We start from the raw sequence: 23,570 nt of genomic DNA on the forward strand, positions 1-23,570 counted from the left end.
GGCTATCAACATTCATCCTCGGGAATATGAATTCCCTGTCAGAGTTAGGTCATATGCAGTTATACCCAGCAACTCAGCCTCAAGAAAGAGATGGCAGGATTTAGTGACAGGTGGAAAACATATAAGCCTCACATTACAGTGAAGTAAACAACCTTTACCCTGATAATTGTTTGGAGATGTCAAACAGGAACAATGACTACTATAGGAGAAAGTTGTCATAGCCTAGAAAGTTACCTTGTGGGAAAAGTTAGCCAATATTATGTCTCACGAGCAGCTTATAAGGCCACAGTCCATACCATGACCCAGGTGACCCAAGGTCGAATAGCAGCTCAGGTGCTTGACAGTGCAAGCAATGAGGACAGCATTCAGGAGGGATCATGCTGAATATCTCTCTAGTGGGACGGTAGCAGGGGCTGGGAAGTGGTGAGGAAGATGTGGGCACAGGGTCTATATTAACTCATTGAACACTAATTCCAGTGAACAGCTGTTCGTCAAACACAAACCAGTGAATGGCCATTCATCGAACGTTCACTTCAGCAAACATTTTTCTAAGGGATGGGAATTACTTGTCCCCCACACAGACCATAACACAAACTACATTACATCAAACCTACCAAGGCTTGGTGGGCTATGCCCCCTCACCCCCACCCCACCCCACCCCCACACTTATATACATCAACTATGAGATCACATTACAGTGGGGAAATGGGCAAATTTCCTAATGCTGGCCAAGTAACTCACTGCCCTTAGAAAAACGTTCGGTGAAGTGAACGTTCAATGAACGGCCGTTCCCTGGTTTGTGTTCATTGAAATGCCTTTTGCTATAATTAGTTTTTGACAAATTAATATAGACCCATGGCCACACTATCACATGCTCAAGCCTTATATGCTGATGCAAGCCTGAAGGGAGAGGAGCAGGGCTGGAAAAAATACCATAAGGCACAGTATGACATCGTCTGTATGTCTGTTCCACTCTGTCTGCCAGGTAAGCATAACTCTCAACTTCATAGCAGAAAAAATCAGGACAAAGCCCCAAAAATAGGGGCACATTTTAAATACTAATCTTATAAACTTAGAAAATTGCTACAATACTCTTATGTCTTGTGTTACCATGCATTTTCTGAAGGATATGAATTCTGAAACTGAAATGGCCATAATTTTTAGTGAATTAAATCCTCACTGATTTGCCACAAAAATCCAGAAAATCACAAATTTTATGAGGAACACATCAAAAATACGAGGCAAAAATCTGGACATTCTGCAAGAATTAGGGCATTTGAGAGGTACGCTTGTAAGCCTCTTATCCAGTCAGCCTAAGACGGAAGAGGAAAATTGCATGAAGAAAAATGGTTAATGACAGAATCATCCAGAGCTTATCAAAATAGTACAACACCCCATCAGTGACGAATGTGGGATTTCAAGCAGTCCTACCCAGCACCACCTACTAAAATTTTCTAGAATAAGATGCTAAAAAGGAAGCAGGAGGCAAGAGACACCAATAAAGATCAGCTGTTGTGGTTAGTCTCTCACATAACTACTCTTACTCTGAATGTCTACTACAATCGATTTAAACACAAGAAGTCCCGCACACAGGAAGGTGGAATGAAAGAAATAAAAGTCAAACTTCAGTAAGCACCGCCTTGTAAATTGCCTGCACTATACTGCTGTCTCAGAAAGCCTCTTCCATGGAAAGGATATCCATTTTGCAGCACTCGATGACTATATGTTCATCATAGTTAGAAAGCTTTATGTTAATGTCTGCAACTGTTCTCAAAACTGGGAATTAAATTTCATCAAGAAAATCATCTTAAATATGCAAAAAGGAAGGCTGCTTCAAACCAAAAGTGAAAGAATCATTCGATAACTTGAAAAAACAGGAATCTGAAATCTATATTAATCATATATTAAAAATTATTTGTGTATGTAACAAGAAGTATCTGGTTTCTTTTCCATTTTATGACACCCACAGTGACGTATCCTGATCAATAATTCCACCACTTTTCAGATTACAATACAAAATTAATATAACAGAAGATCTTCTCTCTTTGAGATGGATCTCTCTCTCTCTCTCTTTTTTTCTTTTTTGTAGTGGAAAAATGTTCACAGATATATAAACCAATAAGAACATTATATATTATTTATGCAATACGCTTATTCCTCTATACAAATCAAATTTTTCACAAATGAAGACCTCCCAACTGTCAGCTACTACATCTGAAATCCCTCATTATTTTTGCTGACCGCTGATAATGAGCCTCTTTTTGTAAGTTTTCCATCTGTTCTGTAATGAAATCTCTTTCTCGAATGTCTCTCATTTCATTGTCTTAGGTTTCTTATCATCCTTGAAAGCTACAACCACAAACTGCAGTCTAAAATCAAGTCTAGCAGACATAACTGTGAAGCAATGCAACATTGTTTAATGTACAAAGTGACAGAAACAATACAGTGTAACAACTGACCTTGTATAAGGGCTGTCACAGTTGATAAAAATAAACTTTGAGTCAGCTCCATGACATAGATGAAGCCCAGATTATGAACCAGGTGATTGAGGTTTGAGCAGTGGCCCCAGCACTGGAGGTGCTGATAAGAGGACAGGAAGAATGAAGGGTTTGTGCCAACTCACCTCTCTCAGCAGGGGACAAGAAGGATGTGCTGAGGAGGGGTGCAGCTGCCATGTTGCCAGTAGTGGTACCAGAGATTACTGCTGTGCAACCCAGATTATTCTAGAGCCATGATCACAGGGAATGTGATACGCTTACAAGAAAGCAGGCTCAGCCTTGTAGTGTCCCAATCTATTTCCCAAACAGGTGGGATACCAGACAGACATGTCACAATGGGGTGAGGGACAAGTCTATCTGGTAGATATGTTACTATGGAGATGGAGACATTCACCTGATAGTGTCTTTACGTCCAAGGAAGTAAACCTGGAACCAGCACAGTGGGGTTAGGGCTTCAAACACAATCCATCTGCAGTATGAAGGTCTAACCCTCGATAAGCCTAACCCTTACTTAAAGGCAACAAATGCACTAATAGGAAGACCAGAGAGGAAAAATTATGGTCATAGGAGGATGGACTGAAAGACTACAAAAAAAAAAAAAAAACTGTGGGAAACACATTCAATTATTCTGCTTCAGTCTGTTTTAAAATGCCTATTTTAATATGTGCTACTTTTTCATAAGTGTCATATCACTGTTAGTGATCTGCTAGCATTCGGGACATTATTTTCTGTTCATCTCTTGCCAAGTCTCTGTACTATAATCTGAAATTCTTAGCCTTTCTGCCCCCTAGCAACACCAGCCAGTTTCAGATGAATAATACCAGAATGTTGGAACACAACACATACAGAACTGATGATGCCCTTGTGAACTAAGGGCAAGTAACACACAGACTGTAATTGTCATATTTTTGGTTGAAGCAGTTTTCACAAAAGCCAATACTATTCATACAATCTTGTTCACAACATGCTTCCTGCAGCCCAACAGCTCAAAGTGTGTAAATCCAGCACATCCATCTATCCACAACCCCTTTTTCCCATTTCTGCACATGGTTGGGGCGTCACTTCTTCAGTGACAATCATCTAGAGCCAAGGTTTACACTGCCGGGTGGCTAGAAATCTAGTACATGCCTGCAGGCAAATAAGGCCAGCTCACCGTCTGCAATGTCTGCAACACTACAACATGGCATCAGCACAGGGAAGGACTGAAACAGCCACCTTGGCACATCTATTTCAGATCTACTGCATTGGTACTGACAAATGCAATGTAGTAACTCCTCAGCTATTTTAAGGTATAAAATTATAGCAACTAAAAGTTCTGACCTGTTGAGACTAATAAACTAATAATACATATCACAGTCTACGGTTACTATTCAGACCTATAAATTAAATGAACAAGTAAGAGGAGGCATCCACTGACATTATTCTAAGAAAAGAAAAACAGCCAAAACATTACAATAATCACTGCAGGCATCATATACTGAAAGGGTCTAGTCTTTTTTTTTTTTCAGACACCTTTATTGAATTATCACTTATGACATAAGCAAATTTACATTCATATAAAAGTAATCAAACTATATTAACATAAACATTATACTTCACATCTTTTGCTGTATATCATATAACCTAAACAATATTACATAAATTATTCAATTCCTGCTTTTTAAACAAGAAACATCTTCGTTAAATCATCACTTACTACATAGGCAGTCATACATTTATATAAATGAAAACAAACCACACCACTACATTCCTAGTCACAAGCATTTTACATCACAAACCATACTGACACTCTTAGTTGCAAACATTAAACATTACTTACAATCTACCCAATCTTTCTCAAACATTACACAGTTCATTTAAGTCCTGCTGCCTTTTAGGCCCCATTCCTCCCTTGTATGCATTGTTCCCACAATTCCCATTTTTTCCTATGGACTTTGCTCCTACCCTTTTCTAAAGATCTCAATTCCAGTTGTTTTATCTCTGTTACTATTGACTTACTACTTCCAGTATAGTTGGTTTAGATTTTGATTTCCATTTTCAAGTAATTGCTTTTTTGGCAGCCACCATTATTATTGTAAACTGAAAAACATACTTCACAGTGAACTAATCATAACTAAGTTGCCAAAAGCACTCACCTACTGCACGATCATTTCGCTCCACATCAATGCAGAACACTGGAACTTTTTCTTTCTTAATCTCAAAGAGATCCACGTAAGGAATATTGATCTTCCAGGCTGAGAGATTTCGTGGTGTGCTGGGAGTTGTAGCGGTTTCAAGTACAGGTGAATCATCTTCCATCACTATAAGTGCTTCTTCAACCTGAGAATTTTAGATAAAAATCCACCATCTGTAACAATGAACTGAAGTACAAAAATTTGTGGCATTTATCATTCACATAATCTACTAGATCATTCTGATACGTCAGTAAACCTTACAATATAGCCAAATAACTGCAGGCTTCACACCTTTTAATTCACACACACTCAGCTGACGCACTGTTCTTTTGCTGTGTTTTTTTTTTTTTTTTTTGTAACTTCACCATAAACCTGCTTTATCTAAAAACACAAAGACAATGGAATGCTGATGTGAAGTAATACCTTTCATTGAACCAGTATCAGTTTTGCAATTACTTGAGCTTTCACGTAGGACTGAGCATTTTGTCAGGAGTTCTTAAATTACTGATGTTAAATACAGTTTTTAAATAGCCACTTGTGCCTAGAAAAGCAAGAACATAATTTATTTCCAATAACACTATTTTCTCTTCTCTCTCCCCAACCCTCACAACTTCTGTAGGTTAACAGCTGCATACATCATCTATACATTTTAAGCCTGTCTCTTATTATCTTGGTAGCCCCTGCCTTTGTCATCATGGTAAACTGGACACTATTGGTAATTCATATTTTCTGTTAACCCAAACATCTATCTCACAAAGACAGCATATTTAGACAGACTAACAACTTAAAAATTATGACATCTTGTTTTCCTTGAAATTTAACTAGTCCCCCTACACATCTCTTGTTTTGAGATTTATTGTCTCATTAAATTTCAGAGCAGCCTCTCTGAGTGCTATCTTCTCCTCAAAGTGAGCACCAACTCTAATGTAAATTGCAAAACTTTGATTTTTATAGCATGCCTTGACCATGTTCAACAGTTTCAGTCTTTCTCACATACAGACAAAATACACACACACACACCCCTGTCTCTGTAGTATGAGCTGCATTTTTCCCACACTAGCAGTTTTCAAAATTTCTGTTTTTTTTTTTCAGCCAACTGGAAATAAATAATGTACTTCCCTTTCTAGGCAAAAGTGGATATTTAAACACTGTATTTAACATCAGTAACTTAACTCCTGATGAAGGGTTCATGCCAGCTCGAAAGCTTGAGTAATTACAAAACCTATTTTGGTCCAATAAGAGATATTACATCACATCTGTGGTCCACTGTCTCTGTGGGCCAACAATGCATTTCTTAATTTTTTTCTTGCTTTAACTTAGTAACTTTCTTACGCAAACACTGCATTTTTTAATATTCTTTTCTTACTTTAGCATAGTAACTTTCTTAAGCAAACAAAGAATTAAGGAGAACTGGATTTTTTTTTCCTGCTTTGCATAAAATATTTGAGGAATAGACATGATTCAACATCTCATTTGCAGCACTGGGAAAAGGGATTTCTCAATCCATGCAGACGAATAAAACTGGCAAAAGGATGGACTTCTAAGATGGCTGCTCACTCAGTAACAGCTTAATTCTAGCTTTCCCAATGTGAAAACAAACTCAGCAGAGAAGACCAGTGGACTTTTGTGCTTCCGGACAAATTTCAGTAACTGCCTAGTAAGTGCACGACCTGGATGTCAGGAAAAAAAATACAGAGGACCTGAAAGAAAATCAGCTACAAAAGGTGAGGAAAAAACACTGACTGGGAAAAGTACTGCAGCTGTACAGAAAAAAGCAGTGCAAGCTCCAGACATGACTTCCAGTAACCTACAGGAAAGTATACAACACAACTGCACACAGACCTAGTTAAAATAAAAGAAACACTGATGGAGTATACAAACTCAAACAACAAAAGGCTGGAAAAAATGGAAGAAGCTTTAAACAGATTCCGATGAGATGATAAAGCTGCAAAAATCAGAGGTCGAAATGAAGAAAAGGATGGCTGAATATGAGACTGCTCAAGAAGAGATGTTTCAAAAACTAATAGAATTAAAGGAGAGAGCACATAAGGAAAACCTGAGATTTTCAGCTGTATCAGAGAAGATGGAAGGAACAGACTATATTATAAAAGTATAAATAAGCAAGTCGACTGGTATTCCACAGCAGAAGTTGTTAATTGAAAGGGCACATCATGTGTATGCTCCAAACCTGGCTATGAGAAAGCAACTTAGACCTTTAATAGAAAAGATGCAATCCTACCAACAGGAGTTGACTCTGACAAAACTGTGGCAGAAAGACAAAGTACTAAAAGTGGGAGAAAGCAGACTGTTTGTGGAGAATAATTACTCACTGTACATGAGGCGGAAGAAGAATACATTTATTCCACAATTTAGGGAGTGTTGAGAAGCAGACATGAGATTTAAACTGCCGTACCTAGCTATCTTCAAAATATTTTTCCCTGAAGGGACAAAATCATTTTTGAAGTACATGCTAAGGAGGAAATACAAATGTTTGTCCAACAAAAAGTGAGCTGTAAAACAGGAGGAGATTATGTTTCTTGTTCTTCTAGAAATAAAGCCAACAGAGAGACTGTACCACTGAAACCTTTCCCAATGTTTCAACGGAAAATTCTGGAGAGTAGAAAAGCAGCATAAAAGTTGACTAGATGAATCGAGAGTGCATTGGAAATTGAGCAGAGACAGGATTTGGGACATGGAGATGAATAGGAATAAAAACAGTAACTTGGAAATTGACAAATGTGGGATTATAAAGAAAATTAGATTTTTGAAATATGACAGAACAAGAAAATCTGGAAATACTGAACTTTTTTGGACTTTGCTGGACTTATAGGGGACTCTAAGGCATATGCCCTACTTCATGTCATTAATGTTCTAAAAGATACCAAGGAAGAGGAGGGAGAAAGTTAAGTAAAACAATGTTTTTTTCATAATAGTACTATTTTATACTGTATAATTTTCTTTGCATGCTATAAAGTGAAGTTTTCTCAGTTGTTTTTGAGTGTAATACGGACACTATTGACAGGTGCTCCTGTTTTTTTTTTCTCCCTTCTCTCTTTCTCCTTGTTCACTTTTGAAAGGTATGGGCACTGCAATGTAAAGAAAAAAAAAGAAAAGTCTGGTTAAAACAGCATGACAAAAGAAAACTTAATGGGCTTTTTCTCATTCTTGCATGGTGAAATGACTGGATTAAGGCCTGTAGCTTCATCTAGTAACAATTTTTAACAGACAGCAAGTAAATGAAAAAGAATATTGAATAATATAAGGCTTTTTCTAGCAAATAAACATATGCTTAGTAGCAATTCTGTATCTGGTCCACATCTCTCCATACAGACAATCTGATAAAAAGAAAATGACTAGGAGATAATGTTCACTGAAAGCATTCAGGTGTTTTCCCAGCTGGAAGAGTTATAAAGATAAGGCAAAACCAAACAGACTTAGTAGAATTAGTATCGGTTCTGTATATGGTCCTCATTTCTCCATGCAGACAATCTGATAAACAGAAATTGGCTAAGAGATAATGTTCTCTGAAAGCAGTTAAGTGTTTTCCCAGCTGGGAGAGCTATAAAGATTAGACAAAACTAGACGGCGTTTGTTAGAAGCACAGGCTGCACCATGCATCTTAGCATAGATAACCTTTCTTTTAGGTTAACTCAAGACTGTGAGTGCGGCTGTCAGTTTGAGACATTTGTTCCTATTAGGAAAGTAAAACTTCATTATTTGAAGATGTACATAGTTTTGTGTGTTAGTACTAAGTTAACAGGTTTTAGGGGGCATTGGGTATGTATTCTTTGAGGGTTTTCAATAAAACAAAAAGCTCTGTAAGATGTGCCACAGTCTCAAATGGATATGACAAGAATCAACTGTATAAAAGATCAACCTGCCAAACAGTGTATGCATGCATTTATCAGGCTCTGGATGGTAATTCATTACTGAAACTACGCAGAAATTCCTTAAGATTCCAAGAGCAGGATAAGTTATTTCTTACACTTATTTCACTGAACTGCACTTCTGAAATGCTTATAATTGTGCTATACAGTTAATCTACTACATTTTGCACTGTTATAAAGATTTTTTACTATTTCACTGCATTTATGCACTGTTTTATACTGTTTTAACTGTATTTCTCATTGCTAGATACTGCTTCATTACTCTAATTGCATGTTTACTGAATTACTTAACTGCAAACTGCTTTTTCATACTGAGAGTTGTATTTCCTGTTTGTGAGTGCTCTATCCAAGCTTTTCTGTGTGTTTTTGATTTTTGAGGATTCTGTGTTCTAGTCTAGTCTGTTTGCAGTTAAAAGCATTCTCTAGAGTCTGCTTGCTCCTTGATATGTTTACAACTTTCATTTAGTGGCTACAGCTAGGAGCTGTAATAATTAATTTAGTAGCTAAAGCTATGAAGTGTAATAGTGTGCATTACTATAATTGCATTTTTATTTAATTACTAAATTGTAAACTGCTTTTTCATACTGGAACTTGTATTTTCTCTTTGTGGGTGTTCTTTCTATGCATTTAAAGTGAGGTTTCTGTGTTCTGCTCAGGTGGCATATCTTGATAGACGCCTGCTGTTTTTCAAGGCCTGGTAGTTTTGTTTGAGTTTCTTGTGTTTCTGGCAGCCATTTTCTGCTGATAGTCTGTCTTCATTATTGCTGAGAGTAACAGGGTCTCCTGACCTTCTGTAGTACAAGTGATTGGGTAATAGCAGGGGCTAATAGGACTGAGTAGTAATTTGATCTTCTAACTCTTCCATCCTTACTGGTATATAAACCCTGTGTCTGGAATAGGTTTGTGCTTGTATTTATCAGGCTGTGGATGCTAATTCATTACTGAAACTAAGCAGAAATTCCTTAAGATTCCAAGAGCAGAATACGTTATTTCTTACACTTATTTCACTGAACTGCACTTCTGAAATGCTTATAATTGTGCTATACAATTAATCTACAACATTTTGCACTGTTATAAAACCTTTTTACTATTTCACTGCATTTATGTACTGTTTTATACTATTTTAACTGTATTTTTCATTGCTATATACTGTTTCATTACTCTAACTGCATGTTTACTGAACTACTTAACTATAAACTGCTTTTTCATACTGAGAGTTGTAGTTTCTGTTTGAGAGTGCTCTATCTGAGCTTTTCTGTGCATTTTTGTTTTTTTGAGGATTCTGTGTTCTAGTCTAGTCTGTTTGCAGTTAAAAGCATTCTCTAGAGTCTGCTTGCTCCTTGATCTGTTTAAAACTTTCATTTAGTGGCTACAGCTAGGAGCTAGTTTTCCACCCACTCTCCCTAGTGTTGTGGTGTTCTTATACTTGGTGGCTTTGCAGTTGCCCGCCCATACTGTATATTTGATCTGTGACACTCCTCTCAGTCTAGTGTCATTAGATCATTCAATCTAATACAGAACATTTGTGAAGGCCAACCCACTCAAATTCTTAACCTTGAATTAACGTCTATTCCAGCTTTCTCCATTTCCACTTTACTGAAAAAAAAATTTCTAAGCTCGTTTCCCCCCTTTCCTGTAACAAGTATAGTCCAGATACAGGTTTGCTGTATCCAGGACTGTTTGTAAGCTCCTGAGAGCCCCCCCTCTCTTAACTAGGATTAAACTATTCCTGGCGCCATAAATTCTGCTCTTCAAAATTTCCCTTGCAGCTAGCCAGCTTTTTAGTTTTAGCACTCAAATCTGTTTCTTTGAGCTCAGCACTTGTTCAGAACTCGTATACACTAAATAAGCTACAAATTACTACAACACTCAACTTTCCTCACTTGTCTAGAGGAAAACAGTTTTCAGTACTTAATAAATAAGCACCTATCCAGGCATGTCTAAAGGTCAGCTCCCGGTGTTTTCTCCTGTCCACCTGATGAAATTGGGCATCTTGGGGCAATGCAATTGCCTCATGTACACAGACAACCCCCTCCTCCTACCACCCAACACTACGACCTGTGAGCGATGCACTTATATAGCCAAACTGGAAGCAAAGCTCTCTTCACCAAAGACTGGACTAGACAGTCAAGAGGAGAAGGTAAACACTTGCACCACACCACACTCATCGTATAGCTCCTCAAAACCTACACCACCAAAACACACACACAGAAGCACAAAACACACGCCTACATTCGCAGAGGCTCTCAATACAAATCTGCCCAAACAACCGAGACCTCCAAAGCAGAAATGCAAGCAACCTCCACCCCCCAACACAAACCAAATGACACATAGCCCACATACTCAGTGTACCACTCATCTACAGCCCATAAGGCATAACATATCCAACACTCTAGTCATAAGTGACTCTACAGTCAGGCACACCGATGCTCCACTCACCAGGTTAAACAAGGAGAAAGTTACTGTCAGCTGCCTGTCGGGTGCCAGGATCCGCCACATAACTCGCACTCAAGTCACTCCACAACAAGTACAAATATGACTCTATCACTGTCCATGTTGGTGTGAATGACCTGAGATGTACCTCCTTGGATTATATGAAAAGAGACATGGAGGAGCTCTCTGATCTTGTAGCCCAGGCAGGTATGACCTTAGCCCTGAGTATAATCCTGCCATCACCCAGAATGATACCACAGTACAAGGACAAAATGATTGACGTCAACAATTGGCTAAGCTTCTAGTGTCAATCTAAGGGAATCCAGTATCTGTCTGCATGGGATGACATGATCGACAGACCACGATGCTTTTCCAGAGATGGCCTGCACCTGTCGCCCTTGGGATTCCGGATACTGGCAAAGGCTCTTGCCACCCCTATAGTGCCTTGTTTAGGCAAGGTTCAAATGACAAATTCACCACCGTAACAGGTACACGCAAGCAAAATCTGAGGGTAATGCTACTCAATGCTAGAAGTCTAAACCTCAAAATGCACTCACTCAAGGCACTCCTTAAAATGGGGAACATCGACATCTGTGCAGTGACAGAGACCTGGTTCAAAGCTCCAGAGAGCACCCTTGCATTACCAGGCTATAATTCATACCAGACCTTTCGGCCCCCTAACCCGGACCGAAACACTAAAGGTGGAGGCGTGTCCATATTCATTAAGGATATCCACACCTCCAAGCTAGTTGCTCAGCATAATGCATCTGAGATTATCTAAGTTCAACTAACTCTGGGCATGACTGCAATCCAGATTGTAGCTTGCTACAGGCCCCCCACCATGCCCCAGGATTCCCACTCCTCTTTTCTTGATACACTGAAAAATATTAGGGAACAACCCAACCCCCTAATAATGGGTGATTTCAACTACCCCACCATTAACTGGAAAAACTACTCATGTACCAACTCTTGTGCTCGTTTTCTGGAATTCATCAATTCCAACGCCTTGGATCAACTTATCCACACCCCCACCAGGGCAGCAATATCCCCGACCTGGTCATCACCAACTTGGGCGACTGGTGTTCCACACCAGAGGTCAATTCCTTGATGGTCAGATCCGACCACAAGCTAATCACCCTAGACATCCACATCCCATTCCCACCCCCCATTAGGAAAACAACCGTAAAACATTTTGCCAAAGCCAACTTCATGCTTCTGAAGACAGAAGTGGCAAACTTCACGACACCCATGCAGATGGACAATAGAGGTACGACTGCTGAATCCTACACAAATGCACTTTATAAGCACTTACACGAGTGCATGGATTGTGCTATCCCCCAACAGAACCAAGATGTTATTCTCCAAAAAAAGGAAGACAATCTGGTAGTCTTCTGCCATAAACAAACTCTACAACAGGAGAAAATACTGTTGCAAAAAAGAGTAAAATCCCATGATTGAAAGAACTCCCTGATCAGCCTCAGTAAGAAGCTGAGATCCCTCATAAAATCCTCCAAAGCTAGTTATGAAAACAAAATTGCCACTGATTCTAAAGACAATCACAAAGGATTATATAGCTTTGTCAAGAATCTCAATGGCAACACTCAAATCTGCTCTGAGTTACAGCACAATGACACTAAATATACAGAACCAACTGATATTGCCAACATCCTGGCAGATAGTTTCAGTGCTAACTTTACCCCTCTCTCACCCCCTAAAGGGCCCATCTCTATACCGGAAGAATGCACATTTCCTGTTATCATGGTTGCACAGAAAAAAAACCTCTCTCTCCAAAACCAAGAACACAGCATCCATGGGACCTGACAACATCCCAGGCTGCCTTCTACACGAACTACAGAATGAACTAGCACCCCACCTAAGTACCATGTTTAGTCATAGCCTCACCTCAGGCTTTGTGTCAATTGAATGGCGCACTACGATGGTTATCCCACTCCACAAAGGGGAAGCCACAACAGACCCCGGGAACTACTGCCCCATTAGCCTGACGAGCCTGGTCTCAAGGCCATGGAACGTATCATCATGGAACTCATAAACAAAGACATTGGAGATCTCCAAACTCTGGACCCCACACAGTTCAAGTTTGTAAAAGGCAGATCATGTCTCCTAAACCTGATAAGACTTCTTTGAAGCGGTCACCAAAGCCATAGATGAGGGTAAGGTGGTTCACACAGCCTATCTAGATCTCGCCAAGGCATTCAACACCATCCCCACTCTGGAATTATATATAAACTCACTAAACTAGGTATAAATTCCTATGTCACAAGATGGGTTTCCAACTGGCTTACTGACAGAACCCACACTGTGAAAGTAGTAGACTCCAAATCAGACTTCAGACCAGTGACAAGTGGAGTACCACAGGGTTCAGTCCTGGGTCCTCTCCTGTTTGGTATCTACTTCTCTGAAGTACAGGTTAACGCAGAAGGTCTTTGGCTAAGTTCACAGATGACTGCAAACTAGGAATAATAATCGAAAATCCTAACGATGTGGACATCCTACAAAAGGGCCTCACTGAGACAGATGCCTGGTGTCAAAGCCATGGCCTCAAGCTCAATGCCATAAACTGCATTGTCATCCCCTTTGGTAAAAACTCTGTACCCATGAACTACTACATAGGCGATAGTCTACTTAACACTGAAAGTGTGATAAGAGACCTTGGGACACATGTGGACAGTAGTCTCTCCTTTGATAATCACATTGCCACAGTGGTCAGGAAATCCTTCTACGTGGCACACCACATCACAAAAGGTTTCTCATCCAGAAAAAAGGAGGTAATTGTTCTCCTCTATCACTCATTAGTCCCATTATAGAGCACAACGCCCCTTTTGGTATGTACCTCACAAAACATCTACAACAAATAGAAAGGCCGCAGAAATACCTCACAAAGAGGATTACTGGCCTCAAACAGATGCCCTAAGCAGACAGTGTCAAAAAACTCCAGCTTTACTCCATCGCATATCACCTACTCAGAGGCGATCTCTGCCTAACATACAAAGCTATGTCAAACCCAGAGCTGATGCACATGCTCCACTTAAAGAAATCCCAATCCCTCCAAGCTACCCGCTCTAGGGACCTAAACCTTGTCATCACAATAAACAGAACATGCTGGAGGCATAGATTCCTGTCCCAGAGACTTCCCATACTCTGGAACACACTACCTATCTATGTCAAACAGAGCTCCTCATTAGCACTCTTCAAGAAAAATCTTGATGATTGGATGGGTAATAGGAAATTCACCCCATGGATCACTTTTGTGGCTCTGCTTGACAGGGCCACAGGAAAATAATTTTCTTGGGTGGCAAAAGCCAGGGTACCTTTTTGGCTAGGCTTGTATAAGCCCTAGGGCCAATAGCCTAGTACCTGCCTATGAACCTATGTAACACAAAAGCTGGAACTAGACGTTTAAAAAAAAAAAAAAAAAGCTGTTATACATAAAAGGTGGGAATAATAACTTTTTAATACAATAATGCTTTCTGTAATGTCTTTAAATGTCAATGGTATCACAGATAAATACAAAAAAACTATATTAAAAAATGTAGAGTGCAAATAGCTATGTTATATGTGACATAGCTGGAAACAACTGAACATGTGAATTTGATAAAGAAAGGTTTTCGGCATGGTTATTCAGCAGAATACCAGGGACAAAGTACTTATATTAATTGCAACAGGAGCTCTGATATTGATAGAAGTGGATAAAAAGATAATAATAGTACATTTGTAGTACTAAGGGGTTACTGGCAATGAAGGAGGATTATACTGGCATGTATTTATACTCCACCTAAAACTGCTATAATGGTGGTCAAGAAAATTCTGGGAGAAATAATCAGCTTTCAGGAAGGAATATTATTATAGATGGGGACTAGAATTTGATTTGCAGCAGTGAAGATGCATTTGGGGGCCCAGAAGGGAAAGTATAAAACAGGAGGGTAGACTTTTGAAGAAATTTATTAAAATATTTGCCATGGAAGATGTGAATTCACTACTAGAAGTTCAGAGTGAATTTATAAATTATTCCCCAAGATACAAAACCTGGGCTGGGCTTGACAAAATTTACATTTCACCGGAACATGTGCATTTAATTGAAGGTCTTGATAGGCATCCAATTAACTATTTCAGATCATGCACCAATAATACCTAAGATAAAAACAGAGAGCAATGAAATAAAAGTGAGACACAGGCGCTTTCCCACCTATCTGTTGAAAAAGAGAAGAATTTAAGGTATGGGTAGTGGAAATTATTCAGGCATTATTAGAGAAGATAGAATATTTCTTCTGAGAATATAGCTAGAGAGTGGGATAAAAAATTAAAGTGGAGTTTAAAAATAGGGTGGAAATTAAAGAAAAAAAGATATGGTTAAGAAGTAACCAGAATTATTTAGAGGAACTGACAAATGTTAAAGTATTGCAGAACAGGGGAAATCTCACAGAACAAGAGGAGGAGCAACTTCAGAATGATAAACAGAAAAGAATGGACAGGTGCATGCATGAGTGAATGGGTGTGCCTTCTTTGAAGGTTGGGTGTTGGGCTGGCAACTTGGCAACGTAAAAAATCCACTGCCAATCATTAGCGAACCGCTCCGCTGTGGCGACCCCTAACCGGGAAAAGCCGAAAGACAAACAACAGCCACCTCGATAATATGCATAAGTTTAGAAAAATTGCTGATAAGCAACTGGTTTTTGATAATAACTAGAGCATAAAAACGTTTAGTGCAATGACTCGGACAACAGAAGTAGAAAGGGCAGTCATCTAGCTTAGGAAGCCTACAACAAGGAAGAAAGCAAGAGATCCTGTAGAGGTATTAGAAATATTTTGGAAATTCTATGAAAGTCTGTATAAACCACAGAAATAAGTAAATTAAGAAAAGGTATAAATTTTATGGAAAAATTAAATTTGCCATGGTTAGAGGTAGATGAGGCTGAATTACTAACAGTTGGGATAGGAGGACATGACATAAAATAGTGATGTGTAGCCAATGTACAAGAAAATCCCTAGGAATAGATGTTATTCCTGTGGAAGTTTGAAAGCTCAGAGGAAAAAAACTGATAAAGATCTGGAAGGCTTTGTTTAACAATATTTTAAGGGGAGGAGAAGTACCAACATCCTGGAAGAAAGTGGTGGTAACTTTAATACCTAAAGAGGGTAACGATCCATCAGTTCCAGCTTCATGCAGGCCCATTTCAATACTAAATCATGTTCATAAAGTGTTTATGTCTATAACGGCTTAAATAATGGGACAAAATAGATGCCAAGATTGATAGACATACATCAATGTGGTTTTGTGGAGGGGATGGAAACATTTGACAACATTAATAGAACAATGATGATCCACAGGGAAGCAGAATGTAAGAAAATACCACTGTTATGGGTGGGTCTTGATGCAGAGAAAGCATTTGACACAGTAAGCTGGGACTTTATGAGCAGGGCAATGGAAGTATCTGTATTCCCTAATAAAATGATAAGGTTTATTAGGAAGATATATGAGGGATCAGAGGCGAAAATTAAAGTGGGTGGGATCCTCTCTGATAATTTCTGCTTGGGCAGAGAAACCAGACAGGTGTGACCTCTTTCCCTTTGTTATTTACATTATATTTAGAACTACTGGCAAAGAAAATAAGTGACTCAGAAATTCAAGGATATAATTGGTATGGTAGTCAAGAAAAGCTGGCTCTATTTGCAGATTATATTATTTTATACCGGATAAAAGAAGAAAAGGACATTACAGTGTTGTGGAACATTTTGACACAGTTTCATATCTTTTCAGGATACAAAATTAATGAAGCTAAAACAAAGGCAATAGCAGTAAATTATGTACCCACTAACAAGTTGGTTCAACAATATCCATATTTATGGGGAAATGATAAAAAGAAGTATTTAGGACTATGGATTAAAAATGATTTTGGTGTGGCAGCTAAGGATATGTGGGAAGAGACTAAACAATGGATAAAACAAAAACTGAGAAATTGGAAGGTCTGTTATATGGACAGTAAGATACAAGCAGTTAAAATGTTTTCAGTCCCTTCAGTCTTATACACAGGTCAGGCATATTTTTATCAACCAGAGGAGAAGTTGTGGACAGCAATTAATAAAGAACTGAAGAATTTTATGTGGGAGGGGAAGGCGGCAAGAGTCAAGTGGGATAAGGTGATTCTTCCAACAGAAAAGGGTGGATTGGGATAACAAGATTTGAAAGGGTATTTTAGAGCTACAAAATTAAGGCTCCTACACATAGTACAAGCAGAAACCTATAATTCAAATTGGACAGGGATAATAATAAAACAGAGGGAAAGCTCAAGAAACTAGGAGACTGGGATTGTGCATGCAGACCTTTAAGGAGAATTACAATAATCACACAAATAGTATATTCATAAAGTAACAGAAAGTAAATACTAAGCCAACATGGTAAAACAGATTCTGCTGATATGGATGATTGCAATTAGGGATACAGACAACAGGCAAGAGAAGGCTGGATTTATTGCAGAAAACTGGCAAAGGAACCAAGGCATTGGGAGAAAATAACTAGAGAGGGAAAAGTAATAGAATGGGAAGACGCCAAGAATTTGTATGGACTGCAGGTTAGAGATTGTCTTTCCTACTAATGATTGACATCAGAGTGCAGGTAAAGAGAAAGAAATAGAGGGATAGAGTTTTTAGTAGAATCTAGAACAGAAGCTGCCATTAAAAAGGAGTAATTAGTACAGCATATAAAATATTGCATGATAACTACAAGAATCAGTCACAGGAGATTAGGAAGAATTGGGAAGAGAGACTGGATGAGCAATTCACAAAGGATGGGTATAAGTATGTCTCCTAAATATGCAGCAAAATCTAGAAGATTTAGGATTTTTTCTTGGAAAAGTTTACATAGATATTTTGATACCACAAGCAGACTTAAGAGAAATTTTCTTTAGGTAGACAACAAATGTTGGAGGGAATTGAGAACATATTTTCTGGGAGTGTGATGCGTTGGCAGACTTTAAAGATTATCTGCAGACTAATCTATCTGAGATACTGGGTGAGCAAATTAGTGTAACTGAAAAATTATTGGAATTGCCTAGACATAGTAAGGCCTTGCTGAGTCTAATTATAGTGGCTGCCAAAATAGCAATTACTAGAAAATGGAAATCAAAGTCTAAATCAACTGAATTAGAAGTAGTGGATATAGTAAATAGAAGTTATGTTCTTACCATAACGTTCCATGTTAGTTGTCTCCTTCTCGCCTTCTTCTTGCTGGATGGGTTCGGAGCCGACCTCGGCTCCGACTCGGCCACTCTAAAAGCTCGAGAGTTGGTTCCACCGGCTCGAGGCTCCCCTTATATCCCACAATGCTAGGCGTGAGTTACCTCAGATCTCGTTTGTAAGCTAGGCCCAGCTTATAATAGTAACAGAATAACTATAAACAAAGTCCACCTCTATAAACCAAGGAGAAGAGAAGGGTGACCTACATCCTGATCCAGGAAAATATGCATAGTAGCATATACCTAAAGTAAGAGGTGGTAGAAAGAGAGGTCACAATCAAAACTCCTCTAGGTCTGTCCAGGCCAGGGGGAAGGAGGGTGGGACGCAAGAAGAAGGCGAGAAGAAGACAACTAACATGGAACGTTATGGTAAGAACATAACTTCTATATGTTAAGTTGTCTATCTCGCCTTCATTCTTGCTGGATGGGACCGCGTCCCTAGCACCTTGTCCCGGGTGGCCTAACGGAACAGACTCTTGAGAACAGTGGAACCAAAGTTAGCTCTATGCCTAGAAGCTAAATCCAACTTATAATGAGAAATGAAAGTGTGAGGAGTAGCCCAAGTAGCCGCTGCACAAATGGTGTCAATAGGCAGTCTGTCTTGGAAGGCTATAGAAGTAGCCAAAGCTCTGGTGGAATGGGCTTTAGGTTTGTTAGGCAGCTTTTGGTGTCTAATTTCATAAACAAGGGAAATCAGAGATGTTAGCCATCTAGATAATGATACCTTTGAAACTGAAAGTCCCTTTCTGCCTTCTGCATAGGAGACAAACAGCTGGTCAGATTTTCTGAATTGTTTGGTTCTATCCAAATAGTACCTTAACTGACGATGAACATCTAGCCAATGCAATTTTTGTTCAGACCTATTAGAATATTCTGGAAAAACACAGGAGATCAATGCTTTGATTAAGGTTAGACGAGGCTATCTTAGGTAAAAAGGACGGGTTGGTTCAGAAGATACCCTGTCCTTATGGAACAACAGATAAGGAGGTCGACAGCTGAGTGCATGAAGTTCTGAAACTCTTCTAGCTGAAGTAATAGCTACCAGAAAGAGAGTCTTCCATGATAGCAATTTTAAAGAACAGGAGGCTGCAGGTTCGAAAGGGGGAAGAATCAAAGAACTAAGAACTAAATTTAGGTCCCAAGGAGGAGGAGGATTTCTTATAGGAGGTCTGAGTAGAAAAACTCCTTTCAAAAAGGCTTTGCAAAGCTTGTGGGACATTATGGCAGACTCTGAAATGCCCACATGAAAGTTAGAAATAGCTGCCAGTTGAACTTTAAGAGTAGAAGGAGATGAACCTGCATGGAAGAGTTCAGCTAGAAAATCAAGGACCATTTGGATGGAAGCAGTGAAAGGATCTATGTCCCTTCCTTGAGCCCAATAGGCAAAACGTTTCCACTTACTCAAATAAATCTTTCGAGTGGAAGATTTATGGGAAGCTATCAAAATATCTCGGACAGAGTGAGATATTTGAGGAAGCCTGGCTAAGGTTGGAACTGGAGGAACCAAGCAGTGAGGTTCAGAGAGGGAAGGGAGCGATGAAACTGACCCGACTGATGGATCAAAAGATCTGGAACTAGGTCCAGATGCCAAGGTCGCTCCAACAGAAAATGATGAAGAAAGGGGAACCAAACCTGTCGAGGCCAGTAAGGAGCAATGAGGATCAACGAGGCCTTCTGAGCGATAGCTTTCTGTATCACTTGAGAGATTAGTGGGAAGGGAGGAAATGCATACAGAAGTCCCCGGGGCCAAACTTGGACTAGAGCGTCTCTGCTGGGTTGGCCTGGTAAAGGGAATAGGGTGAAATAATCTCTGCACTTGCTGTTTTGGGGAGTAGCAAAAAGGTCGCAGCAAGGCTGACCCCACTTGAGAAAAATTTCTCTCACAACAGAGTCTTTCAGAGACCACTCATGAGGCATGAGGATAGCTCTGCTCAATTTGTCCGCGATATGATTGGACTTCCCGGGGATGTGCGTTGCTATCAGAAACCGCTGAGAAGAAATCGCCCATTGCCACAGTCTGAGTGCTTCTCGACACAGGGGGTAGGACCTGGTTCCGCCTTGTTTGTTGATATACCACACTACAGACATATTGTCCGTCTGGATTGCTATCGTTCCCAAGGGAAGAGAGTCTTGAAGGGCTTGCAACGCTAAAAGCACTGCTCTCATCTCTAGAACATTTATGTGCAAGTGGCATTCGTCTGGTTGCCATGTGCCCTGGACAGTTCTGCCCTGATAATGCCCCCCCCCCACCCGATCAGGGAGGCGCCCGTTGTCAGAGTAGCAACCGGAGGAAGGGACAAAGGGTCTTCCCAACAAGAGCTGAGGGGAAGACGTCCACCACAGAAGATGATTTCTGCATGTTTGCGTAATCATGATGGTGTGGGACATCGGAAGTTGCTGGTATGACCATTGCGTGAAGAGCATCCATTGAAGGATTCTCATGTGGAATCTGGCTAATGGAAGCAGAGGTATGGCAGCCGCCATAATCCCCAACACTTTCAGAACTAACCTGGCTTTGATTCTGTTGCTGCTGAAGAGGAGCGAGACCAGTTTGTGTATGTCTGTTATTCTCTGATCTGTTAGTCTCGCAGACATGTTGACTGTGTCTAGATTTGCGCCTATGAAGGTAATAGTACGACAAGGCGACAAAACAGACTTTTCGCAATTTATTGAAATGCCTAAATTTTGACAAATGCGAAAGGTGTAGTCCCTGGCCAATAGAAGAAGATGCTTGGTGGGAGCTGTGAGGAGCCAGTCGTCCAAATATGGAAACACCTGGAATCCTTGACGTCTCAGGTGAGAAGCTACCACTGCCATGCATTTGGTAAACACCGGGGCAGTGGTGAGACCAAAGGGCAGGGCCCTGAATTGAAAATGACTGGTTCCCAGCCTGAAGCGGAGGAATCTTCTGGAGCGTCTGTTCATTTTATGTGATAGTACGCATCCTGAAGGTCTATAGAGCACATCCAGTTTCCCTTTCCCAATAGGGGAAGGATGGACTGCAGCGTGACCATCCGAAATCTTGTTTTCTTGACTGACTTGTTCAAGATACTGAAATCCAAAATTGGTCTCCAGTCCCCTGTTTTCTTTGGAACTAAAAAGAACCTGGAGTAGATTCCGGATCCTTGCTGGTCTGCTGGAACTGGCTGTATTGCTCTTTTTGCAAGCAGCTTTGAAATTTCCAAAGCTGCAAGATCCCTTTGAGCGGGTGGAACATCTGGAAGGGATTTTTGATTGGTTTGGAATGCGAGCGAAGGGAATGGAATAGCCTTCGAAATGATGGACTGTACCCATTTGTCTTGAGGCAGGGATAGCCAGCCTTCTGGGTACAGAGACAATCTTCCCCCGACTGCCTCGAAAGGTGGGCAGTCGGGCAACACCTCAGGGATGCTAAAAGGGCTTATCAGAGAAGGCTTCTCGATTGCCCTGGTTCTGGACCCCCTGCCTCTAGGGCGGCGTCTACCATTGTTGTTCCCCCTGTGCCTCTGGCGGGAACCGATTCTGTCGTTAGGCGAAGTCCCTTGAGATTGTTTATGGAACCACATTTTCCACTTTTCTGGCCTTTGGGGTAAGGCCTAGAAGGAGTGGAGAAATGGACTCGACGGCAGAAAGAGTCTTGCCATCTGTCTCGCACCTAGTCAAGGTTTCTTTCACTTGAGGACCAAAAAGAGATGATCCATCAAACGGGAATTAGTGAATGACGCTTTAAAGGGGTCCGCAGTTGCATAGCCGCATCCAGGCATGCCTGCGTAAGGCCACACCTGTCCCTGCGGCCCTGCTCGCTCCATCAGCCGCATAAGAGAGGAGGCGCATGGAGGAGTTAGCTATGGAGTTCAGGGTAGCCAGCTGAGTGTTCATCTTGTCCTGAAAACCCGCAGCCGTAGGATCCTTCAACATGTCACTCACTTCTTTGATCAAGTCCCTTTGAAGACGAGTAAAATGGCATAGGTAATTCAGCGAACGCATAGCAAAGGTCGCTGACGAGAACATCCGCTTCCCGTACCTGTCCATAGACCTAGATTCCTTGTTAGGTGGATGGACAGGCACTGAAGGATCAGCTAGTTCCTTCTTAGTGGCAGCAGCAACCACCATAGCATCCACAGAAACTCCTTTTGTCAGAAATTGTTTATCTGTTGGTGCCGTGATAAATTTTGAGGGTCTCCTGAAGTGGGGTCCACTGAATCAGGAGCCGTCCATGCCTTTCTTGCTACCACCCGCATGAGGGGGTCAAAGGGGGGAGACACCCAGGAGGTGGAAGGGCCAGAGCCAAACGCCTCAAGGTACACAGATTCATCCTCCGAAGGGTTGAGGGCTGGCCAATTTCCCCTCTGCTTGAGGATTTCTAGAATGTCTGCAAATGAGACATCTTCAGAAGGGGAACGGGGAACCCTCGAATCCTCTAAATCTGTGTCAGAGGTGACGGACTCAGGTGAGTCTATGTGTTTCCTCTTACACTTTCTCTTCCGAGGGGCTCTTCTGCCAAATCAGGAGAGGCCTCGGAAGAGGATGAGATCCCCACAGGGGATTCCTGAGGCGCTGGCTCTCTGCGGTCTGGGATGAGGGAGTGAGTCGACTTGACCTGAGGCACCGAAGAGGGAGGGGCGGACGGAGCCGACTGTGGAGTTGAACCAGGTTCCAACACACTCCGCATGACCTCGAACGCACCCCTGTCAGGCAGAGCCAGAGGTCCCCGCTCCGAAAAGCTAAAAACCTCCCTCGGCACCAACAGTGATGGCTCCGAGGCCGATGTCGGAGCCGAACTCACCAGCGCCGAAGCTCCGAGAGGGAGAGCGGGGTCGGACAAGGGTCCGATGCCACTCACCCCCTCGGAGCCGACGAGGGAAGTCCGGTGCCGAGATTCTTCTAAGGAAGCAATCGGAGCCGACGATGGAGCCGAAGACATCTATATCGGCTCCGACGCTACCACAGTCTCGGTTCCGAAACGCCTCGACTCCGAGCTCAACGGAGTCGGAGGAAGAACATAATGGGGGACAGGGTCAGGCATCGACTGATGAGTCGGGCTCTGAAGCATTTGGGCCAGTGCCTCGGACTTAAGAAGTCGACTCACTACCCTCTGAAGGTCATGGTCCGAAAGCCTCGATGACCTAGAGGAGTGAGATCTATGGCTCCGTTCAGACAGCAAGGGAGATGCTGGAGCCGAATGAACGGAGCCAAGGGACGGTGACCTGGACCTCTTTCTAGATGTCGGTTCCGAAGGTCTAGTCGGAACCGACAACGGAATTTCCAATACCTCGGCTCCAGCCGGAGCCGAGGAAACCACAGAAACTACAGTCTGAGACTCATCGGCTCCAGCCGGAGCCGATGTAG

At 41.2% G+C, this 23,570-nt stretch overlaps 1 protein-coding gene across 1 annotated transcript in view; it reads right to left on the minus strand.

The window, feature by feature from the left end:
* The window catches only part of SNX14 (sorting nexin 14), a 1,453,711-nt gene that overhangs the window by 669,089 nt on the left and 761,052 nt on the right, over positions 1–23,570 (minus strand). Inside the window, exon 13 of the mRNA XM_044067476.1 lies at positions 4,634–4,817. Coding sequence (XP_043923411.1) covers positions 4,634–4,817 — 184 coding nt within the window. The remainder of the gene's footprint in view (positions 1–4,633; positions 4,818–23,570) is intronic.

This window comes from Protopterus annectens, chromosome 1.part0, assembly GCF_019279795.1.
Source record: "Protopterus annectens isolate FY-2018-M chromosome 1.part0, PAN1.0, whole genome shotgun sequence".
Lineage (NCBI taxonomy): Eukaryota > Metazoa > Chordata > Ceratodontiformes > Protopteridae > Protopterus > Protopterus annectens.